Below are 18,814 nucleotides of genomic sequence, written 5' to 3' on the forward strand. Positions count from 1 at the left end.
TATGCGTTCAACAACTTACCTTAATATTGAGGTTAACAACAAAAAATGGCGCCGGGAGGAAAATTGTGAAGCTGGTTAAATTAAACAAAAAATGAAATAAAATACTTTATATCATAATAGAAAATTGTCGTTTCTTTTAATATATTTAAAATCATCAAAACAAAATAAGTACAGCAAAAATAAAGAAAATCAACAAACAGCTTCTAGTGATAGTAGTTATCTACACCTTTACCATAATGTTTATCAAATTAAGTGATCAATAATTCAACCTCTTATAATATATGAATAAATAACCGAAAAATATATCTAATTATTTAATATGGAGGTGAATATCGTTCAATCAACAAACTTCAATCTGGTCTAAACGCGGCTAAAATATACACAGGTTACAGGTTGCAGGTTCATTGACCAGGCTGGTTCACAGGCACCACACCAAAGAAGATATTTCAGAATACTTAAGTACATTAAGTCATAAACTAATGTACATTACTGAAAAGACTATAATTTATTACGGAGGTGTGTATATCTGACCCCTTGAGCAGACCCATGCCCCTTCACTCAGCTCTTTGTTGCCTACTCTCCCTAGAACCCTTAACTCTCCCAGAGCTCTTCACTCTCCCCAGAGCTCTTAACTCTCCCTTGAGCTCTTAACTCTCCCAGAGCTCTTAACTCTCCCCAGAGCTTTTAACTCTCCTTCAGGGGAGGGAGGGAGGAGAGGAAGAGGGAGGGAGGAAAGAAGGATCTCCTGGGGGAGGGAGAGAGGAGGGAGGTACTGAGGCAGGGGAGTAGTGATAATGGCGGGGAGGGAGAATTGATATTAAAACAGTTTATTTAGCGTTAAAAACACAGATACAGAGCCAGTTGAGAACCCGAGGTGCACCTGATATATATACTGTACAAGGAAGGATTATGTTAGTATCATCTGCAATAGTACACGTAACATTTATTTATTTATTTGTTTTATTTATTTATATATTTAATTATTGATTTTTATACTTATTTTATAGGGGAGTTGATATCTGGGTTGTATTAGGGTGGAACAAGAGTACAGAAACTGGCAGTATCATGTCTCCTTACATAACCATTTCTAATATAATGGTTTTGGTGGTGTAATAAAGGTAGGAATATAAAGTACGTATTACAAAAAATATATTGATATGATAGAAGGGTGGTAGTGAGATACTGAGGGAGAGAGGGGGAGGAAATGTCTCAGTGAACGTTTAAACTTATACAAAGGCGGAGTGATGGTGTGCGCGGTACTTGATGACGTCACTACCACACTGTTTCTCCTCAATACTTGTCGGGGTTTACGGTCACTCATCACAGCTTAGTACACACGATATTACATGCATTCTAAACAATCATTCCCAAACTTAATATTAAAGACGCAGTGAATGATTTATTTACATATTCAGACGAAACAAAAAGAGCAACTACGAAGAGTTTAGAACAACTGTGTTCCGTGTTTGAGTAATGAAAATGGAGTTTTGAGTTGTCTTTTCTGTCCTTATATTGCTTTAAACAACGCAAGTTTCCTAAGACTTTCGTTTTGTACATTTGGTGTTAATTTAGGGTGGAGGAGGGAACTAGTTTTATTGATGGAGGGACGCGGACGGTCGATGAAGGTCGGCCATAACTCGCCCTCGTTGAGCCCAGTCTTCTGAACATGACGTCAGGGCTTCCCCATCAATGAAATAGAAAGTTAACAATTCCATTGAGTTTAGTTTCCTGTTATCTTTTGATATTTATTTTTATTTTTTTTGCTATGGAGGACACGATAAAATTGTGGGAAAGTGTACATGATAATAGTAGGGTGTTAGCAGGGTGTAATGGCGCGGGCTGCAGTACCCGGAGTGTTATTATACTGTTCACTTTGACGACACTCACCAGCTGTAACTGTGGCAACAAATACGGAAGCCAACTCCTCACCTGATTATCATTACTATCCCACTAATATTTGAGGCGAAAAATTCTGAAACGATTAAATTACAAGTGCCTGAGCATTTATCGGTGGTTCATATTCGTTTCTTAATATTTCGTTTATGCAAGTAACATATTGTATCTCTCAACAGCCTACGTGGGAAAAAGCTCCTTAGTTTTTTATATTATTGATACTTTTCTGTTTTATTGTTTATATTTAGAGGAGTTTAACATGGTCAAAAACTACAGGTCGTGGCTGGGCTCTAGGTCAAGAACACAACTAAATGAATTAAGTGATATAATATGAGAAATTCAGCACGAAACATTCCCAAAACTGAGAGAGTTTGTCGATACCTTAGTTTTATAATATTTCGCTTTCTTCCCATTGTTTCAACTTGTTCTTATTTGTTCTTGTGTGAAGCAGCACCAGGGGCCTCCCCTCCCGGTGTTACCTCCAGCAACATTACAGGCGGCACAACCTTCCCACTGCACCAACATTAACTCACTCACACCACAAGATTAAATGAATTAAAAAAAAAAATGCAAACTCACTGGCTGTTGGATATTTATTTTTATTTCCGCAAACCAAAGCCAACAACGAAAACTTTTGAAAACTGTAGATATCTGTACTGGCACTCCACTTTTTACAACCCTTCGCCTTGTTTTTCTACAGTAACAGAAGTCAGCTCTATGTTAACTTGTAAGTGCAGGACCTAACTGCCTTAATAGTAACTGCTATATTGTAAGATACTGTAGGGTTATGAGGTGCCAGGAGTGCCAGGGCAGTGTGCCACTACCATTATCGAGATAGTGGTAAACTACACCCAGTTGGAAACACTGCCAGGTTGGCTTTCCTATACACCTACCCACTGAGTCCATCACTTACACACACGGGGGAGTTTTCCAAATACACTGTACTGTTTTTGTGACTTACGGGTTGATTGTTTCAATATAGTTACATATTATAGTGATGGACAAATGTGTTTATGAAGGATATTAGAGGGAGGGATGGTGTTGAGGATGAGTTATGTGCTGAGGGAGGCATCAGCCGAGCGTGTCATGCTTCACCACCACACACGGTCATACACCCTGGCTCCTGTGCCACTTTCTAGTGGTCTGTTCCACATACTTCCATCTGATGGCGATTTGTTCACAATAAGACCTGTTTTACTTGGTTTATACATACACTGTGAGACCTTTATCAGCTGTTAGGCGGGTGGGGGAGTGGAGACGGGTGGGCAGTGAGCACACACCTCAACATTACCCCATGTAAACAAAGTGATGTGTCAGTAAAAGCTTGCAAGGTCACCCAGACTGTGTGGAATGCTTGGCACTTCATTCATTCCGTACACCTACACACGCACATACGTACACCTACACACACACACACACACACACACACTTGTTGCTTTCGAACGCGTATTTCCAACATTTTCATTTTTGTTTGTGTCTGCGGTGTCAGCTGTTTAACTAAAAACACTGCAGTAACAGCTCAAGTAACACTGTATATTGTTACTTGTGTGACGTGTTGGGCCAGGGGGGGCCTCGTACAGCTGGTGGGGGAGGCAGTAGTACACCACCTGCTGTACTCAATGAACTTCACCTCACCTTTATTCATTCAGTAAAATCTTGGACAACATTATGATCACCAAAAGAGTAAACACCTAACATTAACCACTTTAACGCTGACCTAATTTAACCTAACCTGACCTAACCTAACCTGACCTAACCTAACCTAACCTAAACTTAACGCTAACCTAAGCTTAACCTAACGTAAATATAAGCTAATCTAATTTAATCTGACCCTCCAGGTAGCAGGTAAAGTTGGGGTGTTTAATCGTCAGGTGAATTACACTGGGGGGGCGAATCTTCAGGTGATACCTATTTGGAAATTAATGGTTGTAGAAGAAGCAAGTGACTTTCTCGGGCTGCTGAACCTTTTGTGAACTTGTATGAAGGGTGAGGAGGGTGAGGGGGGGAAGGAGAAGAGTGGGAGGGGTGAGGGAAGGAGAAGAGTGAGGGAGGGTGAGGGGGGAGGAAGAGTGGGGAGGTGTGAGGGGAAGGAGAAGAGTGAGGGAGGGTGAGGGGGAAGGAGGAAGAGTGAGGGAGGGTGAGGGAGAGGTGAGAGGATGGCGGGGGAAGGAGAAGAGTGGGGAGGATGGGGGGAAGGAGAAGAGTGAGGAGGGTGAGGGGGGGAAAGGAGGAGAAAGAGTGGGGATGGCGGGGGGAAGGAGAAGAGTGAGGAGGGTGAGGGGGGGAAGGGAAGAGTGAGGAGGGTGTGAGGGGAAAGGAGAGTGAGGGAGGGTGAGGGGAAGGAGAGTGAGGGAGGGTGAGGGGGGAAGGAGAAGAGTGAGGAGGGTGAGGGGGAAGGAGAAAGAGTGAGGAGGGTGGGGGAGGAAGGAGAAGAGTGAGGAGGTGAGGATGGCAGGGGGGAAGGAGAAGAGTGAGGATGGCGAGTTAAGGTCACCCTCACATTCAAACTTAGCGCGTGTTCCCATACGTGGCTCACCCTATGACGTCACACCACAGTCAAAACATTAAAGATGGCGAACATGGCGAGTGGTATGTACCAGCAAATGGTGGTTCCCGCGCCCTACCACTTCCACCAACCACAACCACAACCCATGCCCGCCGTGTCACAGGAACCTGAACCCAAGAAGGAACCTAAGAAGCGAAAAAAACCCTCAGAGAAGGTCAATGGGGAGAAGAAAAAGCCGAGGATCATTGGTCAGACGGCGTATATGGCAGGGGTGAGGCAGGAGGCTGGGGTAGCTGATGGTGGCGAGTGTTCACGTTGTAATAAGAAGAAGTGTTTTAAACATGCTGATGCCAAGTGAGTCTTCCTCTACTACTACTGCCCCTCCTAACACTATCACCATCACCTGTCATTCCTGCTAACACAACTCCCCCTTTTCCATCTCTACTCATTACCCTCTCCTACCTGATATAGACCTTTTATTACATAGGCCTATACTATTTATGTTAATTCTCACGTTCATACCAACACCGTAGTTCATTTTCTCTGGGATAATTACTAAACTTTTTTGTGTTACTACAGGTGTGATGGTGGAACAAGGGAGATGCTACTTGAAAATGTGTTACTTTATTATGACAGGTGACGTGTGTGTGTGTTGCGGGGTTTGGAAGAATATAACTCTGCAACACTCAAGGTTTTTACCAGAGTATAACCTGACCTTGTGTACTGTATGTCTGTGTTGATTCATTATCTCCAAGGTTGTGTTGTGTTACTAGGATTGTGTTGTTACTAGGGTTGTGTTGTGTTACTATGGTTGTGTGACTAGAGGTGTTGTTACTATGGTTGTGTTGTGTTACTAGGGTTGTGTTGTGTTACTAGGGTTGTGTTGTGTTACTTGTGTTGTGTTACTAGGGTTGTGTTGTGTTACTAGGATTGTGTTGTTACTAGGGTTGTGTTGTGTTACTAGTTTGTGATACTAGGATTGTGTTGTGTTTGTTACTAGGGTTGTGTTGTGTTACTAGGGTTGTGTTGTGTTACTAGGGTTGTGTTGTGTCACTAGGGTTGTGTTGTTGTGTGGGTTGTGTTGTGTTACTAGGGTTGTGTTGTGTTGTTACTAGGGTTGTGTTGTGTTACTATGGTTGTGTTGTGTCACTAGGGTTGTGTTGTGTCACTAGGGTTGTGTTGTGTTACTAGGGTTGTGTGTTGTGTCACTAGGGTTGTGTTGTGTTACTAGGATTGTGTTGTGTTACTTGGGTTGTGTTGTGTTACTAGGGTTGTGTTACTAGGTTGTGTTACTAGGGTTGTGTTGTGTTACTAGGATTGTGTTGTGTTACTAGGGTTGTGTTGTGTCACTAGGGTTGTGTTGTGTTACTAGGGTTGTGTTACTAGGGTTGTGTTACTAGGGTTGTGTTGTGTTACTGGGATTGTGTTGTGTTACTAGGATTGTGTTGTGTTACTAGGGTTTGTGTTGTTACTAGGGTTTGTGTTGTATTACTAGGGTTGTGTTGTGTTACTAGGGTTGTGTTGTGTTACTAGGGTTGTGTTGTGTTACTAGGATTGTGTTGTTTTTACTAGGGTTGTTTTGTGTTACTAGGGTTGTGTTGTGTTACTAGGGTTGTGTTGTGTTACTAGGGTTGTGTTGTGTTACTAGGGTTGTGTTGTGTTACTAGGGTTGTGTTGTGTTACTAGGGTTGTGTTGTGTTACTAGGGTTGTTTTGTGTTACTAGGGTTGTGTTGTGTTACTAGGGTTGTGTTGTGTTACTAGGGTTGTTTGTGTTACTAGGGTGGGTTGTGTTGTGTTACTAGGTTGTGTTGTATTACTAGGGTTGTGTTGTGTTACTAGGGTGGTCACTAGGGTTGTGTTGTGTTACTAGGGTTGTGTTGTATTACTAGGGTTGTGTTGTTACTAGGGTTGTGTTGTGTTACTAGGTGTTTTGTGTTACAGGTGTGTTGTTGTGTGTTACTAGGGTTGTGTCACCAGGTGTGTTTACTAGGTTGTGTTGTTAAGGTTGTTTTGTGTTACCAGGTTGTGTTGTGTTACTAGGTTGTGTTGTGTTACTAGGTTGTGTTGTTACTAGGTTGTTTTGTTGCTAGGGTTGTTTTGTGTTACTAGGGTTGTGTTGTGTTACTAGGGTTGTGTTGTGTTACTAGGGTTGTGTTGTGTTACTAGGGTTGTTTTGTGACTGGTGTTGTGTTACTAGGGTTGTGTTGTGTTACTAGGTTGTATTGTTACTAGGGTTGTTTTGTGTTACTAGGGTTGTTTTGTGTTACTAGGTTGTGTTGTGTTACTAGGGTTGTGTTGTGTTACTAGGTGGTGGTTGTGTTGTGTTACTAGGGTTGTGTTGTGTTACTAGTTGTTTTGTGTTACTAGGTTGTTTTGTGTTACTTGGGTTGTGTTGTTACTAGGTTGTGTGTTGTGTTACTAGGGTGTGTTGTTACTAGGGTTGTGTGTGTTACTAGGGTTGTTTTGTGTTACTAGGGTTGTTTTGTGTTACTTGGGTTGTGTTACTAGGGTTGTGTTGTATACTAGGTTGTGTTACTAGGTTGTGTTGTGTTACTAGTTGTGTTGTGTTACTAGGGTTGTGTTACTAGGTTGTGTTGTACTATAGTTGTGTTGTTGTATTACTAGGGTTGTGTTACTTGGGTTGTAGTGTGCTACTAGGGTTGTGTTACTAGGGTTGTGTTGTGTTACTAGGGTACATTTGTGTTACTAAGGTTGTATTGTGTTACTAGGGATGTGTTGTCTTGTGTTACTAGGGTACATTTGTGTTACTAGGGTTGTATTGTGTTACTAGGGATGTGTTGTCTTGTGTTACTAGGGTACATTTGTGTTACTAGGGTTGTATTGTGTTACTAGGGATGTGTTGTGTTACTAGGGTACATTTGTGTTACTAAGGTTGTATTGTGTTACTAGGGATGTGTTGTCTTGTGTTACTAGGGTTGTATTGTGTTACTAGGGATGTGTTGTATTGTGTTACTAGGGATGTGTTGTCTTGTGTTACTATGGTTGTCAAAATCCTTCGTTCGTTGTGTAAGGGAAAGTGTGGAATTTGCCAATGAAGAAATGTTTGCAGTTGTAGATATTGTCGACAGTGAACAATTGAAGACTGGCGGTGGCTGGTGTACCAACATGTTACGCTTGTCTGTACTAACAATTAATTTTTTCTGCATGGGTTATAAGGGACCACATTTTTAAACACTTGAAGCCAGCCATGGTAGAATCACAGTGCAGTATATTGTGGAATTTACAGTTTCTCTTAGTCTTTAATCCAGTTTTTGCAGAAATTCCTTTTTTTCTCACTATTGTATGTTACATTTCTTTTTATCATTGTTAAACTCAGTTCTGTTATTTGGGTGTTCATTTGAGAGCATCGTGAAAGAAAAATTAAAATCAATATTAAACGAAGTGTACAGGGCTGATGCTTGGACCAGTGTCACCACAACTCCTTGACTGCTGTGTTCATGTCATATAAACACAGCAAGGTGACACAATAAGTCATCAGGGGTCGAGAGAATGTACAGAACAGTACAGTATCTCTAATTATATAATGGGGTGTCAGTGTATTAATGTGGGAGTATAATTAGTGTAGATATTGGCTGACTTTCATACTCTTCACTTTGTTTCCATTATTGTCTGGTTTCTTGTAAGTGCTGTATAAGTATAAAGTTGTTACTGTACTTATATCACTTCTGTATTTATTGTTGGATTATAATCATTGTTTACACTCACTGCAAAAAAATATGTTTATGATTTTGTGTGGGACAATATGACACAACCCTACTGAGACAACAGGAGTCACATTGTTCATTGTTCATTTATTGGACCTTCCACGGAGATTGTCTTCTGTAGTGAGTGCACATCAACATCTGGATTTATAAACATGTTTTGTAGTGTTTTAAGATGTTTTAAGGATGTTTTTTTCCATGGGAACATATCTCGACTTTTATAATGGGAGGCTTTGGGAAAATGTGCTTTGATATATGAAAAATTTTGTATTGATGGAACCCTTTTGTAAATTGGGGAAAACATACCTGTAATAGAAGGTTTACTGTATAGTTACTGATATGAGAATAAGTTGTGACTTCTCTTAATAAATAAAAGTTTACTTCTATAGAGTAACAGTTTTATAACACAACACACAATCACCCTCACAGGAACAAGAACCAGATGTCGAAGAAGACGCCAGAAGACACAGTACTACAGATGAAGAAGCACATGCTAAAGTTATTATCGATGCACGACTACACCATATTCTGTAAGACTGACCAGAAGAACGGACAGGTGGACGTTGATATCTCCAAGATGCACCGGTCGTACCTGGAGGAGCACGAACCACAGGCCTTTGAGCCGCCTCCGTCTAATGGTTGGTGTTATTATGTGCCGTACAGTCACGGTCAGGCTGTTCCACCAACCCCGAGATTCAGACTTGTGAACCTGAAGCAGTAGACGCTGATGCATTATTGTGTCCATAAATGATTCCGACTCAGTGTGACTCTAGGGATTCGTGGTTATGGAGGAGAGGAAACAGAACTCTTGTGACAGACAGACAGCCCAGCCAACACTGTACAGTAGAGTCTACAGTATACACTACACTGTCTTAGTGACTATTATTGTTACCAGTTGTTTAGTACAGTACTGTATTGGGTACAGGAACTGGCACTGTGCTCCGAGCTACCCCCCCCCCCACTCCATCTCTCTCTCCAGTGGGTGACATGTATCTATGACAGCTCCTTGACCTTTTTTACTTCACGACACATCATTTAATTTGTTCATCTCTTGCGGCACTAAATTAGTATTTGCCACGATAAGTGTAAGGAAAGTATATAGTTACTTTTTGGGGGCTAACAAATGACTGAAGGAAATATCCGGCAGCCAGTGCTCCTACATGTGCAAGACCGTTTCAGGTTGCATCACTCTGCGCTCCAAAATGTTTTACCCGTGTGTGAATGAGATGGGCCCTGGTGACTGTTTCATAAGTATTGCATGAATATATGAAAATGGTAGTGAACTTTAATGTGTCCGTTTATTAACTTTCAATACTAATTTATATTTCTTATTTTCATTTATATAATATCAGTTTCCCGTAAATGTTATTATTGTTTTATAGTGAATTAGAGGAATGTACCGCGGCACCTCTGGTGTGTCACGGCATACTAATTGTGGAGCACTGACCTATGATCCCCACCTTCCTCTTGTTCGGTTAGCTTAAGTTAGGTTAGATTAATTTTGGTTAGGTTAAGTTAGGTTAGATTAATTTTGGTTAGGTTAAGTTAGGTTAGATTAATTTTGGTTAGGTTAAGTTAGGTTAGATTAATTTTGGTTAGGTTAAGTTAGGTTAGATTAATTTTGGTTAGGTTAAGTTAGGTTAGATTAATTTTGGTTAGGTTAGGTTAGGTTAGATTAATTTTGGTTAGGTTAAGTTATTCAGTAAAATCATTCATCGAGTTTATTTTGGTTCAACAGGTATACAGTTGTGTAGGTATGCAGTTGTGTAGGTATGCAGTTGTGTAGGTATATAGTTCACTTCTCACACACACACACAAGTAGTACTAATATTAATGTGTTATCTTTGCCTTGTCTTACAGATCCAAATAGGGAATACAAGCCTAAGGTGAAGCAGTGGCTGTATCGAAAAATATTCCTAGATGAGTTTAAGAGCTTCGAGTATACCGAGTGTAAGCGTCACATCGGGGACTTGAGACGCAGTATAGAGAGCGTCATGATTCAGAAAAAGAAAAAAACTCCGAAACCCAAACCTCCGGCTCCTCCTCCCCAGCACCAGGTCAGTCAGGAGAAATGTTTACCGTCACTGTGGTCGAGGGAGTGTCAGACGAGTCGGGGAGAATGTGGTATATGTCGTACCTGTAATTTTGGGTGATTATTTATGGTTATATAAAACCACATTGTGATATATCTGTGAATGTTATGTTATACATTACCTTACAAGAGCTGTAGATTTAGTTAGGGAAGGAGTGAGAGTTGCGGCTCCTCTTTATTTGTGACTGGTGTTTTTTGCCAGGTGATGCCACAGGACTACAGCATGAACAACCACAGTCCTAGTAATGGTGGAGCCACTGACATGAGTCGAACAGCTATGCCTCCCCCGGGGACTATTGTAGCCGCCACCACCACGCACCCACCAGCCAGTACTGCCCCGGGAGGATACCAGGTAACAATGACAAACTTTAACTCTAATAACATGGTGTTCACCCCACAGTTGCCATCAGGTAACCACGGCAAGCATGGAAAAATGACCGTAAAACGTTCATGGCGATGATTTCCAGATTCAAAATTCCCTCCAAATGTAATCAGGTGATGAAGCTTGGGTTAGGTTAGTCTCTCGCAGCACAGGAAAACACTGTGTGTCCTGCGTGCTGGCCAGTGTCACCTCTGTGCTCTTGCTGTCGGCATTGTTCAAATTTCCCAAATTATTGACCTTCCAGAAACCTCTTGGCCACAGGATTTTTGTTGTGTTTTCCTAATACTCAAGTGTAGTAGAATTTAGCAAGACCTCTTAAGATGTGACTTATTATTAGTTGTAAAATTTGTTATCTCTTTGTTCTCCTCCCATTATTCTTGCCACATTATTCTTCCATTGTTCTTGCCACTTTGTTCTTCTTCCATTTTCCTTGTCATTTTTTGTTATTGTGTCATTATTTTTCTTTACAGCCCAACTTGATGAACCTCGGGGTGGAGACGACATCTGCCCCAGTGTCGTCCATGGCAGCCATGGGGGCAACCTCAACACTCCATAATTCTCTAGCCACCTACATGACTCAGCAGGTACAGCCCAACTTGTTGTTTGGCTTGGGACAACAACAACAACCACCTCCTGCACAACAACAACCTCTTAATTTACAAACGTCTCATCAAGGTCAACCGGCTATGCAAGCGCCCCCTCACCAGGCGCCCGGAGCCGCAGCCCCGCCAACTGCCGCTCCTCCCTTACCACTTAATTTACACAATCCTTACTATGTCTCTCTAGGTCCCATGTTGCCTCTCCCACAACATAACCATCAACAACAGTTCCAACAAAATATGTTGCAGCAGCAACAAGGAATTCCAGGTGGTTTTAATCAGCACACTATGTACCAGTGAGGCAAGGCGGCCCCCGGCCCTACCCACTACCCGTCCCCTGTGCCAGCACAACACCCAAACCAATATTGTCCATACACTCGCATGCCGGCCATATCCGGCTCCTATCAGTATACCTGGTCTGTGGCGGCCCCGGTGGCCCCGAGTAACTCGTCGGCCGCGGCGAGACGAGCGAACTTCCCGCCCGCGTTTACCTCTCAACCCCAGCACTGTTATTTACCAAACTCTGTGCCCCCTCAAAGCTTCCCTCACTCTACTGACCATCACCTCACACAGCCTTTGTATCACAGTCACTGCTCCTCAGAACATCAAAAAGTTTCTCCTATTCAAACTTCGTCAGTGATGCCCCACACTCTTGCCTCCACCACGTCGCCTCAGCCCAGTTCACAACGCATCACGACCTCGAACGCGGCACCCGCCGTGCACCACGTTCTCGCGACCGTTCCTTCGCCGGGCGTACTACAGAGCGACTACCCGCCCAAAACGGTACAACACGGAATCACGGTCAATCCCCCACAAAACAACTATGTCAATTTGGTATCCTCTACTCATTTAGTGTTGGACAAATGTAACCCCACGAGCCAACACATAACAAGCCAAAAGGGTGAAGCCACAGACCAACAAACCTATTTGCCAATTTAGTTAATAATAGACAAAATCTATCATTATCACTAAAGTTTTATATTCAGGTGTATGTTAGTATACAGTATTGTAAGTTAAGCATCGTTGCATTTCATCGGTAACTGCAACTGTGTGGAGTTTGGTGTGTGGTGTGTGTGGTACAGATAAGGTCAGTGGCCACACATTGGGTTTCCTAACAAAAGTTAATCTTAGGGACTACGGGGCCGAATTGATGCAGACTTCCCCTAGAGGAGTCTTGCACACTGCTAATGTAATCTTAGATACACATAAACCAGTGTTAATGGCGTATGTCGTCACTATACTGGTTCCTCCTGTGTAGCTGTGTCAAAATAGGACTTTATGAAACACCAGAAGCCTTACTGGGCTAACTCTCATATTTTTCCATCTCTTATAAATAATAGGATTATTGTGTACAAAGATTAAGATAGTTTCTTTATTGTTATAGTTTGAGTTTAGTCCTGATTATCCTCTCACAGTGTACACTACAACAAGTATACTGTGTGTGTTGTATTTGTTCAGTGTACACTACAACAAGTATACTGTGTGTGTTGTATTTGTTCAGTGTACACTACAGTACAACAAGTATACTGTGTGTGATGTATTTGTTCAGTGTACACTACAACAAGTATACTGTGTGTGTTGTATTTGTTCACTGGCCAAGCTAAGTAACTTGTGGATACATTTATTTTCTTCCATATATTAGCAGTGAAGAGTACAGTACAGTACAGTTCATTACAGTACATTACAGTAAAGTACAGTACAGTACAGTTCATTACAGTACATTACAGTAAAGTACAGTACAGTACAGTTCATTACAGTAAAGTACAGTACAGTACAGTACAGTTCATTACAGTACATTACAGTACAGTACAGTTCATTACAGTACATTACAGTACATTTCATTACAGTATATCAGTACAGTAAAGTACAGTTCAGTACACTAAAGTACATTACAATATAGTATATCATACAGTACAGTACAGTACACTAAAGTACATAACAATACTGTACAGTATATCTCAGTACAGCACACTAAAGTACAGTACAGTAAGGTACATTACAATACAGTATATCTCAGTACAGTAAAGTACAGTACAGTACACTAAAGTACATTACAATACAGTACAGTACACTAAAGTAGACAACAATACACTACAGTACACTACAGTACAGTACAGTACACTACACTACACTATCTCTGTGTATGGGCTTCCTCAGAACAGGACCTTACAGTATCTTATAAGAAGACTAGAGTGCACAGTGTTGAAGGTCAGCCGGCAACTTATTACACTTGTCCAAATGTCTGTGATGAATCCCATTTCTTCCTTCCTCTCCACACATAGCCTCTCATGGGCTTATAAGTCTTTCTGTTCAAAAAATATTGTATTCCATAATTGTGATCATATAATACTATGCAGAATCTTTGTTATTTGAGTCTCTTAACTAAGCTTGCATTCTTAACACTGAGCCGCTGATAACTCACGACCTGATTGGCCAGATTTTTAGTTTTGAAGTGCGTTAAAAGCGACCCCTGTTTAGAATGCAATACTTTTATGGAATGTGTTTCTATACGCATCTTATTTTCGACTTTTTTTTTGTGGGGGTGGGGGGTATTTTGTCTGACAAGAGCTGTGTAACTTTTTTTTTGTGCTATGCTCACTTATTCATTGCTGTTCCTCAGAATTTTGTTATGGGCATAGAAATCTATTTTTGCCATGTTTGTATAATAGAAAGTGTGCGAGTCTATTGTGGAGCCAAGTGGTGCTGTGTAGAGACTGGCTGAAGCTACAGTACAGTGCTTCCTTCCTTCCTGTGTGGCGCGTGTGTACGGTACTCACAAACATTGCAGTGTATACTATCTTGAGTTCACCAATACTGTACTAACAAGTATCATTAGTATTGGTAGGAGGTGTAATGTGTAGGTGAGGGAGGGTCAACTGTATCTGGGAGTAAGGCCTTGTACTGTATCTACTGTACTCCATGGGCATTGAGCCACAAATTGAGGGAAAGACAGTACAGTGTATTGGCAGCTGGTACTGTATGACAGGGTGGAAAAAACCTCTTTGAATAGTTGATCATGTTTAAATCTTTTACAAGGTGTGTGTGTGTGCGTGCGTGCGTGCGTGCGTGCGTGTGTGTGCATGCGTGCGCCGTGCGTGGCTCTAGGGACGGTGTCAGATAAGGATCCACATGCAGTACCGTACACGACTTCACAAAAGATCTTAATTCCTATGCAAAATCATGTGGAGAGAACATATCCCAGGCGACTCCAGATATTACTTGAAGAGAAGAGATTTGTCAGCCGAGTCATACCGTGTTATTTTTATACAGTAGGCTAGTGAAGTGAGAGTTACTTTATAGTGCACAAGTGGTGAGGAAGGCCAGCAGCTTCCTCATCAGATGCTGGGCCACAGGTGCTACTGCGACTGCTTCTTTCTTCACAAACCTGAGACTGTTTTCCCCCGTGAAGGAAATCGAGCGGCGGCGGCAGCTCTCTGTGGCCGAGTTACCCGCTTCTCGCGACGAGGATACATATCACGTGTTTATTTTGTCGACGCCCGCTAGTTTGACTCCGAGTGCAGATCCTAGTTTACCAACGATGAATTAGTTATGAGTGATGGTTTATTGGTGTACTGTATGTGGAAGTGATATTTATTATTTTTATTATGAAAGATTTTTTATTTATTTTCCACTAAATAAATTAATGGCAATGTGATCATCTGACTTGGTTGAGTAGAACTGGGTTGTTAGTGGTTACATTATTAAAACAGATTACTAATTATTTTTTGGGTTCTATTTTTTTTAAGATTTATCTTTTCACTATCCATGAACAATTATTTTGTATATTTTATTTTTTCTACTTGTAAATTTTTATATGTGATAACGGACTTGTTTAAAGAATCCATAGTTATGTTAAAGTCTCACAGAGGGGAGGGTGGAGAGCAGTGCTGATGACCTGTACTGTACCACACCATCATGTTTATTATCTACACTCGCTCCAAAACATGTCTTCACGATTTTGTGTGATACAACATGACACAACCGACGAAGGATTCTGACAACACTACCGAGACAACGGGAGTCACAGAGTTCATTGTGGCGTTCATTGACCCCCTCCGTGAAGGTACTTGTTAGAGCGCGTGTACGGTAGAAAGGAGTTCCTCAGTATGGATGCCATTTTCTTTACCATAATCTTCTCATAAATTGTCAACATATTGTATAGTAACGTAAAATGTGTCTTAGGATTTTTGTTTACCGAGATTAAAAAAATATGGAGAAACATTTTGGGAGGAGATTAGCAAGTGGCTTGTGCTAAGTGGTTGATTATATTTTTGTATTAATTATAAGTACAAGTGTGCGGTGGCAGCTACAAGTGTCTTGTGGCCAGTCGTACTGATAGTAATCTCAACCAGGTCTTGTGATAGCTTTTTAGAATGTATGTTTGGTTATCAGAGATCATGGAAAAAGATGCTGGGACCTTCTTCCTTCAGGTGTTTGTACTAGATTGTGTAACCATACTTCTGTTGATGCTTCACTCACACGCACACACACACACACACACACACACACACACACACACACACAGTACCAGAACAATACAGTTTTTAGCAATAATTTGTGGAGGTAAATGTTTCTTTGTTTCGTATTGTCTTTGTCTAATAAGCACATTTCAGTATTTTTTAATGAGGGTGGCCACATGTTTTAGTGTCATGGAGTCTACGGGGAAGTTATATTTAAAGTCAAGACGTAGGTGGTGCAGTGTTGCTTTTTTCTAGTCACACACGAGCCAAGAAGCTGTACAGTAAATAAAGAAGTATTATATATTATTGGAAGTTGGGCATATTTTTGGCTTACTTAACTGCCAACAACAGTTTTATTAGTTTTGGGGAAAGTTCAAAATGTTTTGTAATATATCTCTTTAGAATTTGTTATTCACTGTAATATTACTGTACTGTGCTCAGAACTTTTCTCATAGATTTTACTTTATCTAAATTATGCAGAATCAAAAAACTAACTCGCTCTCTGATGAGACGTTCATATAATGTGTTTACTGTATGTATAAAAGTTTTTTAAGTTCAATGTTAAAGTTGTGAAATATTTTGGCACAAGTGGAGTTGGTTCATATATATTTGTCTTGAGATGATTGTGTGCATCTTATATGACTAAACTGTGAAGTGGGAAATATTACACACTTAATATGATACTGCGGTCAATAAATGGATCAAGGAAATAATGTGTTCAGGCAGAAATAAAACACACACACACGCACACACATACACACACACACACACACACGCACAACACACACACGCACAACACACACACACGCACAACACACACACACGCACAACACACACACACACACACACAGCACACACACACAATCACAACACACATGCACAACACACACACACACACGCACAAACACAAGCAAGCACGCGCACACACACACACACACGATGATGATGATGGTAGTGGCAAGGAGCTGCTAGGTGTGACGGGGAGCTGCTAGGTGTGACGGGCAGCTGCTAGGTGTGACGGGGAGCTGCTAGGTGTGACGGGGAGCTGCTAGGTGTGACGGGGAGCTGCTAGGTGTGACGGGGAGCTGCTGCTGGTAGCTGCTAGGTGTGACGGGCGGCTGCTAGGGTGACGGCAGCTTAGGTGTGACGGGCGGCTGCGGTACGAGTGGGAGCTGCTAGGGTGTGAGGGGAGCTGCTAGGTGTGATGGACAGCTGCTGGGTGACGGGCAGCTGCTAGGTGTGACGGCAGCTGCTAGGGGTGTGACGGGCAGCTGCTAGGTGTGACGGGCAGCTGCTGGGTGGGTGTGCAGGTGTGCAGGCAGCTGCTAGGTGTGACTGAGCTGCAGCTGCTGGTGTGTGACCGGGCTGGTAGGGTGTGATGGGGAGCTGCTAGGTGTGACGGACAGCTGCTAGGTGTGACGGGCAGCTGCTAGGTGTGACGGGCAGCTACTAGGTTTGACGGGCAGCTGCTAGGTGTGACGGGCAGCTGCTAGGTGTGACGGGCAGCTGCTAGGTGTGACGGGCAGCTGCTAGGTGTGACGGGCAGCTGCTAGGTGTGACGGGCAGCTGCTAGGTGTGACGGGCAGCTGCTAGGTGTGACGGGCAGCTGCTTGGTGTGACGGGGAGCTGCTAGGTGTGACGGGCAGCTGCTAGGTGTGACGGGGAGCTGCTAGGTGTGACGGGCAGCTGCTAGGTGTGACGGGCAGCTGCTAGGTGTTGGTATTATTTCTTTAATGACTTATTGTACCATTGATATGTCTATAAACGAAGTCTACTGTTGTTTTCAAGTGAACTCTCTCTCTCTCTCTCTCTCTCTGTCTCTCTCTCTCTGTCTCTCTCTCTCTCTCTCTGTCTCTCTCTCTCTCTCTCTCTCTCTCAATAGTGAATCAAAATGGACTTAGTGAAGTATTAAGTGTGGCACATGGGTTACATTGTGGCCAAGTACAGTTGATGAGGTTTGTGTTATGAATTGACCACAGTTACCAACTCTCCATTAAAGATGTGGAATATGACTTATTAGATGTGGCTGTTGTTTATACTGTACTGCATTAGTTGAGTTATGTCAGAGTTATTAGGATAAGTTTATGCCCGGTGATGGTGGTAAGATCATTATCCCACCCCTCCTCATCCCCTTAGATGGTTCGCGGCTCAGTTAAGCTTCAGGCTGGTTAAGCTTGGAGAGGATCGGGTGAGCACTTGGGGGAGCTAATCTTCAAGTAATCCATAAATGCCTAAATTTCCGAATGGTCTTGTTTTAGGTGTTACTATCATCTACAGTTTAACACAGTGCAGGTCATCAAGAAAGTGCTATGATTCAAATTGTTTAGTATATCGATTATACAGTACATTGGTGTGGAGATGACTTATGGGGACCCCTTGGTACAGCACAGTGTGGAGGTGACTTATGGGGACCCCTTGGTACAGCACAGTGTGGAGGTGACTTATGGGGACCCCTTGGTACAGCACAGTGTGGAGGTGACTTATGGGGACCCCTTATGGGGACCCCTTGGTACAGCACAGTGTGGAGGTGACAGTATGGAGATGACCCCTTGGTACAGCACAGTGTGGAGGTGACTTATGGGGACCCCTTGGTACAGCACAGTGTGGAGGTGACTTATGGGGACCCCTTGGTACAGCACAGTGTGGAGGTGGACTTATGGGGACCCCTGGTGCAGCACAGTGTGGGTGACTTATGGGGACCCCTTGGTACACCAACACAGTGTGGAGGTGACATAGGGGACCCTTGGTACAGCACAGTGTGGAAATTGACTTATGGGGACCCCTTGGTACAGCACAGTGTGGAGGTGACTTATAGGGGACCTTGGTATAATACAGTGTGGAGGTGACTTATAGGGGACCCCTTGGTACAGTACAGTGTGGAGGGGGGTGATATAAGGGACCCCTTGGTACAGTACTGTGTCACAAGTACATATATCCCTTTCTTTTGCCTGTGTCACAAGTACACACTATGTCACTAATTACACTGTGTCACAAAGTACACTATATCACTAGTACACTGTGTACAGAAATTTTTCATATCACCTAGTACCTGTGTCCCCACAAGTACACTATGTCACTGTAGTACACTGTGTCACAAGTACTACCCTATGTCACTAGTACACTGTGTCACAAATTACACTGTATCCACTAATTTTACTG

General features: G+C 42.4%; 1 protein-coding gene and 1 long non-coding RNA gene across 5 annotated transcripts; both read left to right on the top strand.

Moving 5' to 3' along the window:
• The first annotated feature begins 4,467 nt into the window (after positions 1 to 4,467).
• LOC121858041 (uncharacterized protein DDB_G0284459-like) lies at positions 4,468 to 13,189 on the top strand. Of its 2 annotated transcripts, none has more exons than XM_042354280.1 (5): positions 4,468 to 4,753; positions 8,552 to 8,760; positions 9,983 to 10,179; positions 10,417 to 10,566; positions 11,067 to 13,189. In XM_042354280.1, exons 1-5 carry the CDS (start codon positions 4,473 to 4,475, stop codon positions 11,493 to 11,495), a joined length of 1,266 nt encoding a protein of 421 aa, XP_042210214.1. In that variant the 5' UTR covers positions 4,468 to 4,472; the 3' UTR covers positions 11,496 to 13,189. The 2 variants fall into 2 exon arrangements, with proteins under 2 accessions (XP_042210214.1, XP_042210215.1); XM_042354281.1 differs by having other exon boundaries at positions 10,429 to 10,566.
• Positions 13,190 to 16,526: 3,337 nt separating this feature from the next.
• LOC121858042 lies at positions 16,527 to 18,308 on the top strand. 3 transcript variants are annotated; one of them, XR_006087327.1, is made up of 3 exons: positions 16,527 to 16,727; positions 17,049 to 18,130; positions 18,226 to 18,308. It is a non-coding gene; the product is annotated as an uncharacterized LOC121858042 (long non-coding RNA). The 3 variants fall into 3 exon arrangements; XR_006087326.1 differs by having other exon boundaries at positions 17,069 to 18,130; XR_006087328.1 differs by having other exon boundaries at positions 16,527 to 16,707.
• Positions 18,309 to 18,814: the final 506 nt, after the last annotated feature.

The sequence above is a fragment of the Homarus americanus genome, unplaced genomic scaffold (assembly GCF_018991925.1).
Source record: "Homarus americanus isolate GMGI-L3 unplaced genomic scaffold, GMGI_Hamer_2.0 scaffold19794, whole genome shotgun sequence".
Lineage (NCBI taxonomy): Eukaryota > Metazoa > Arthropoda > Malacostraca > Decapoda > Nephropidae > Homarus > Homarus americanus.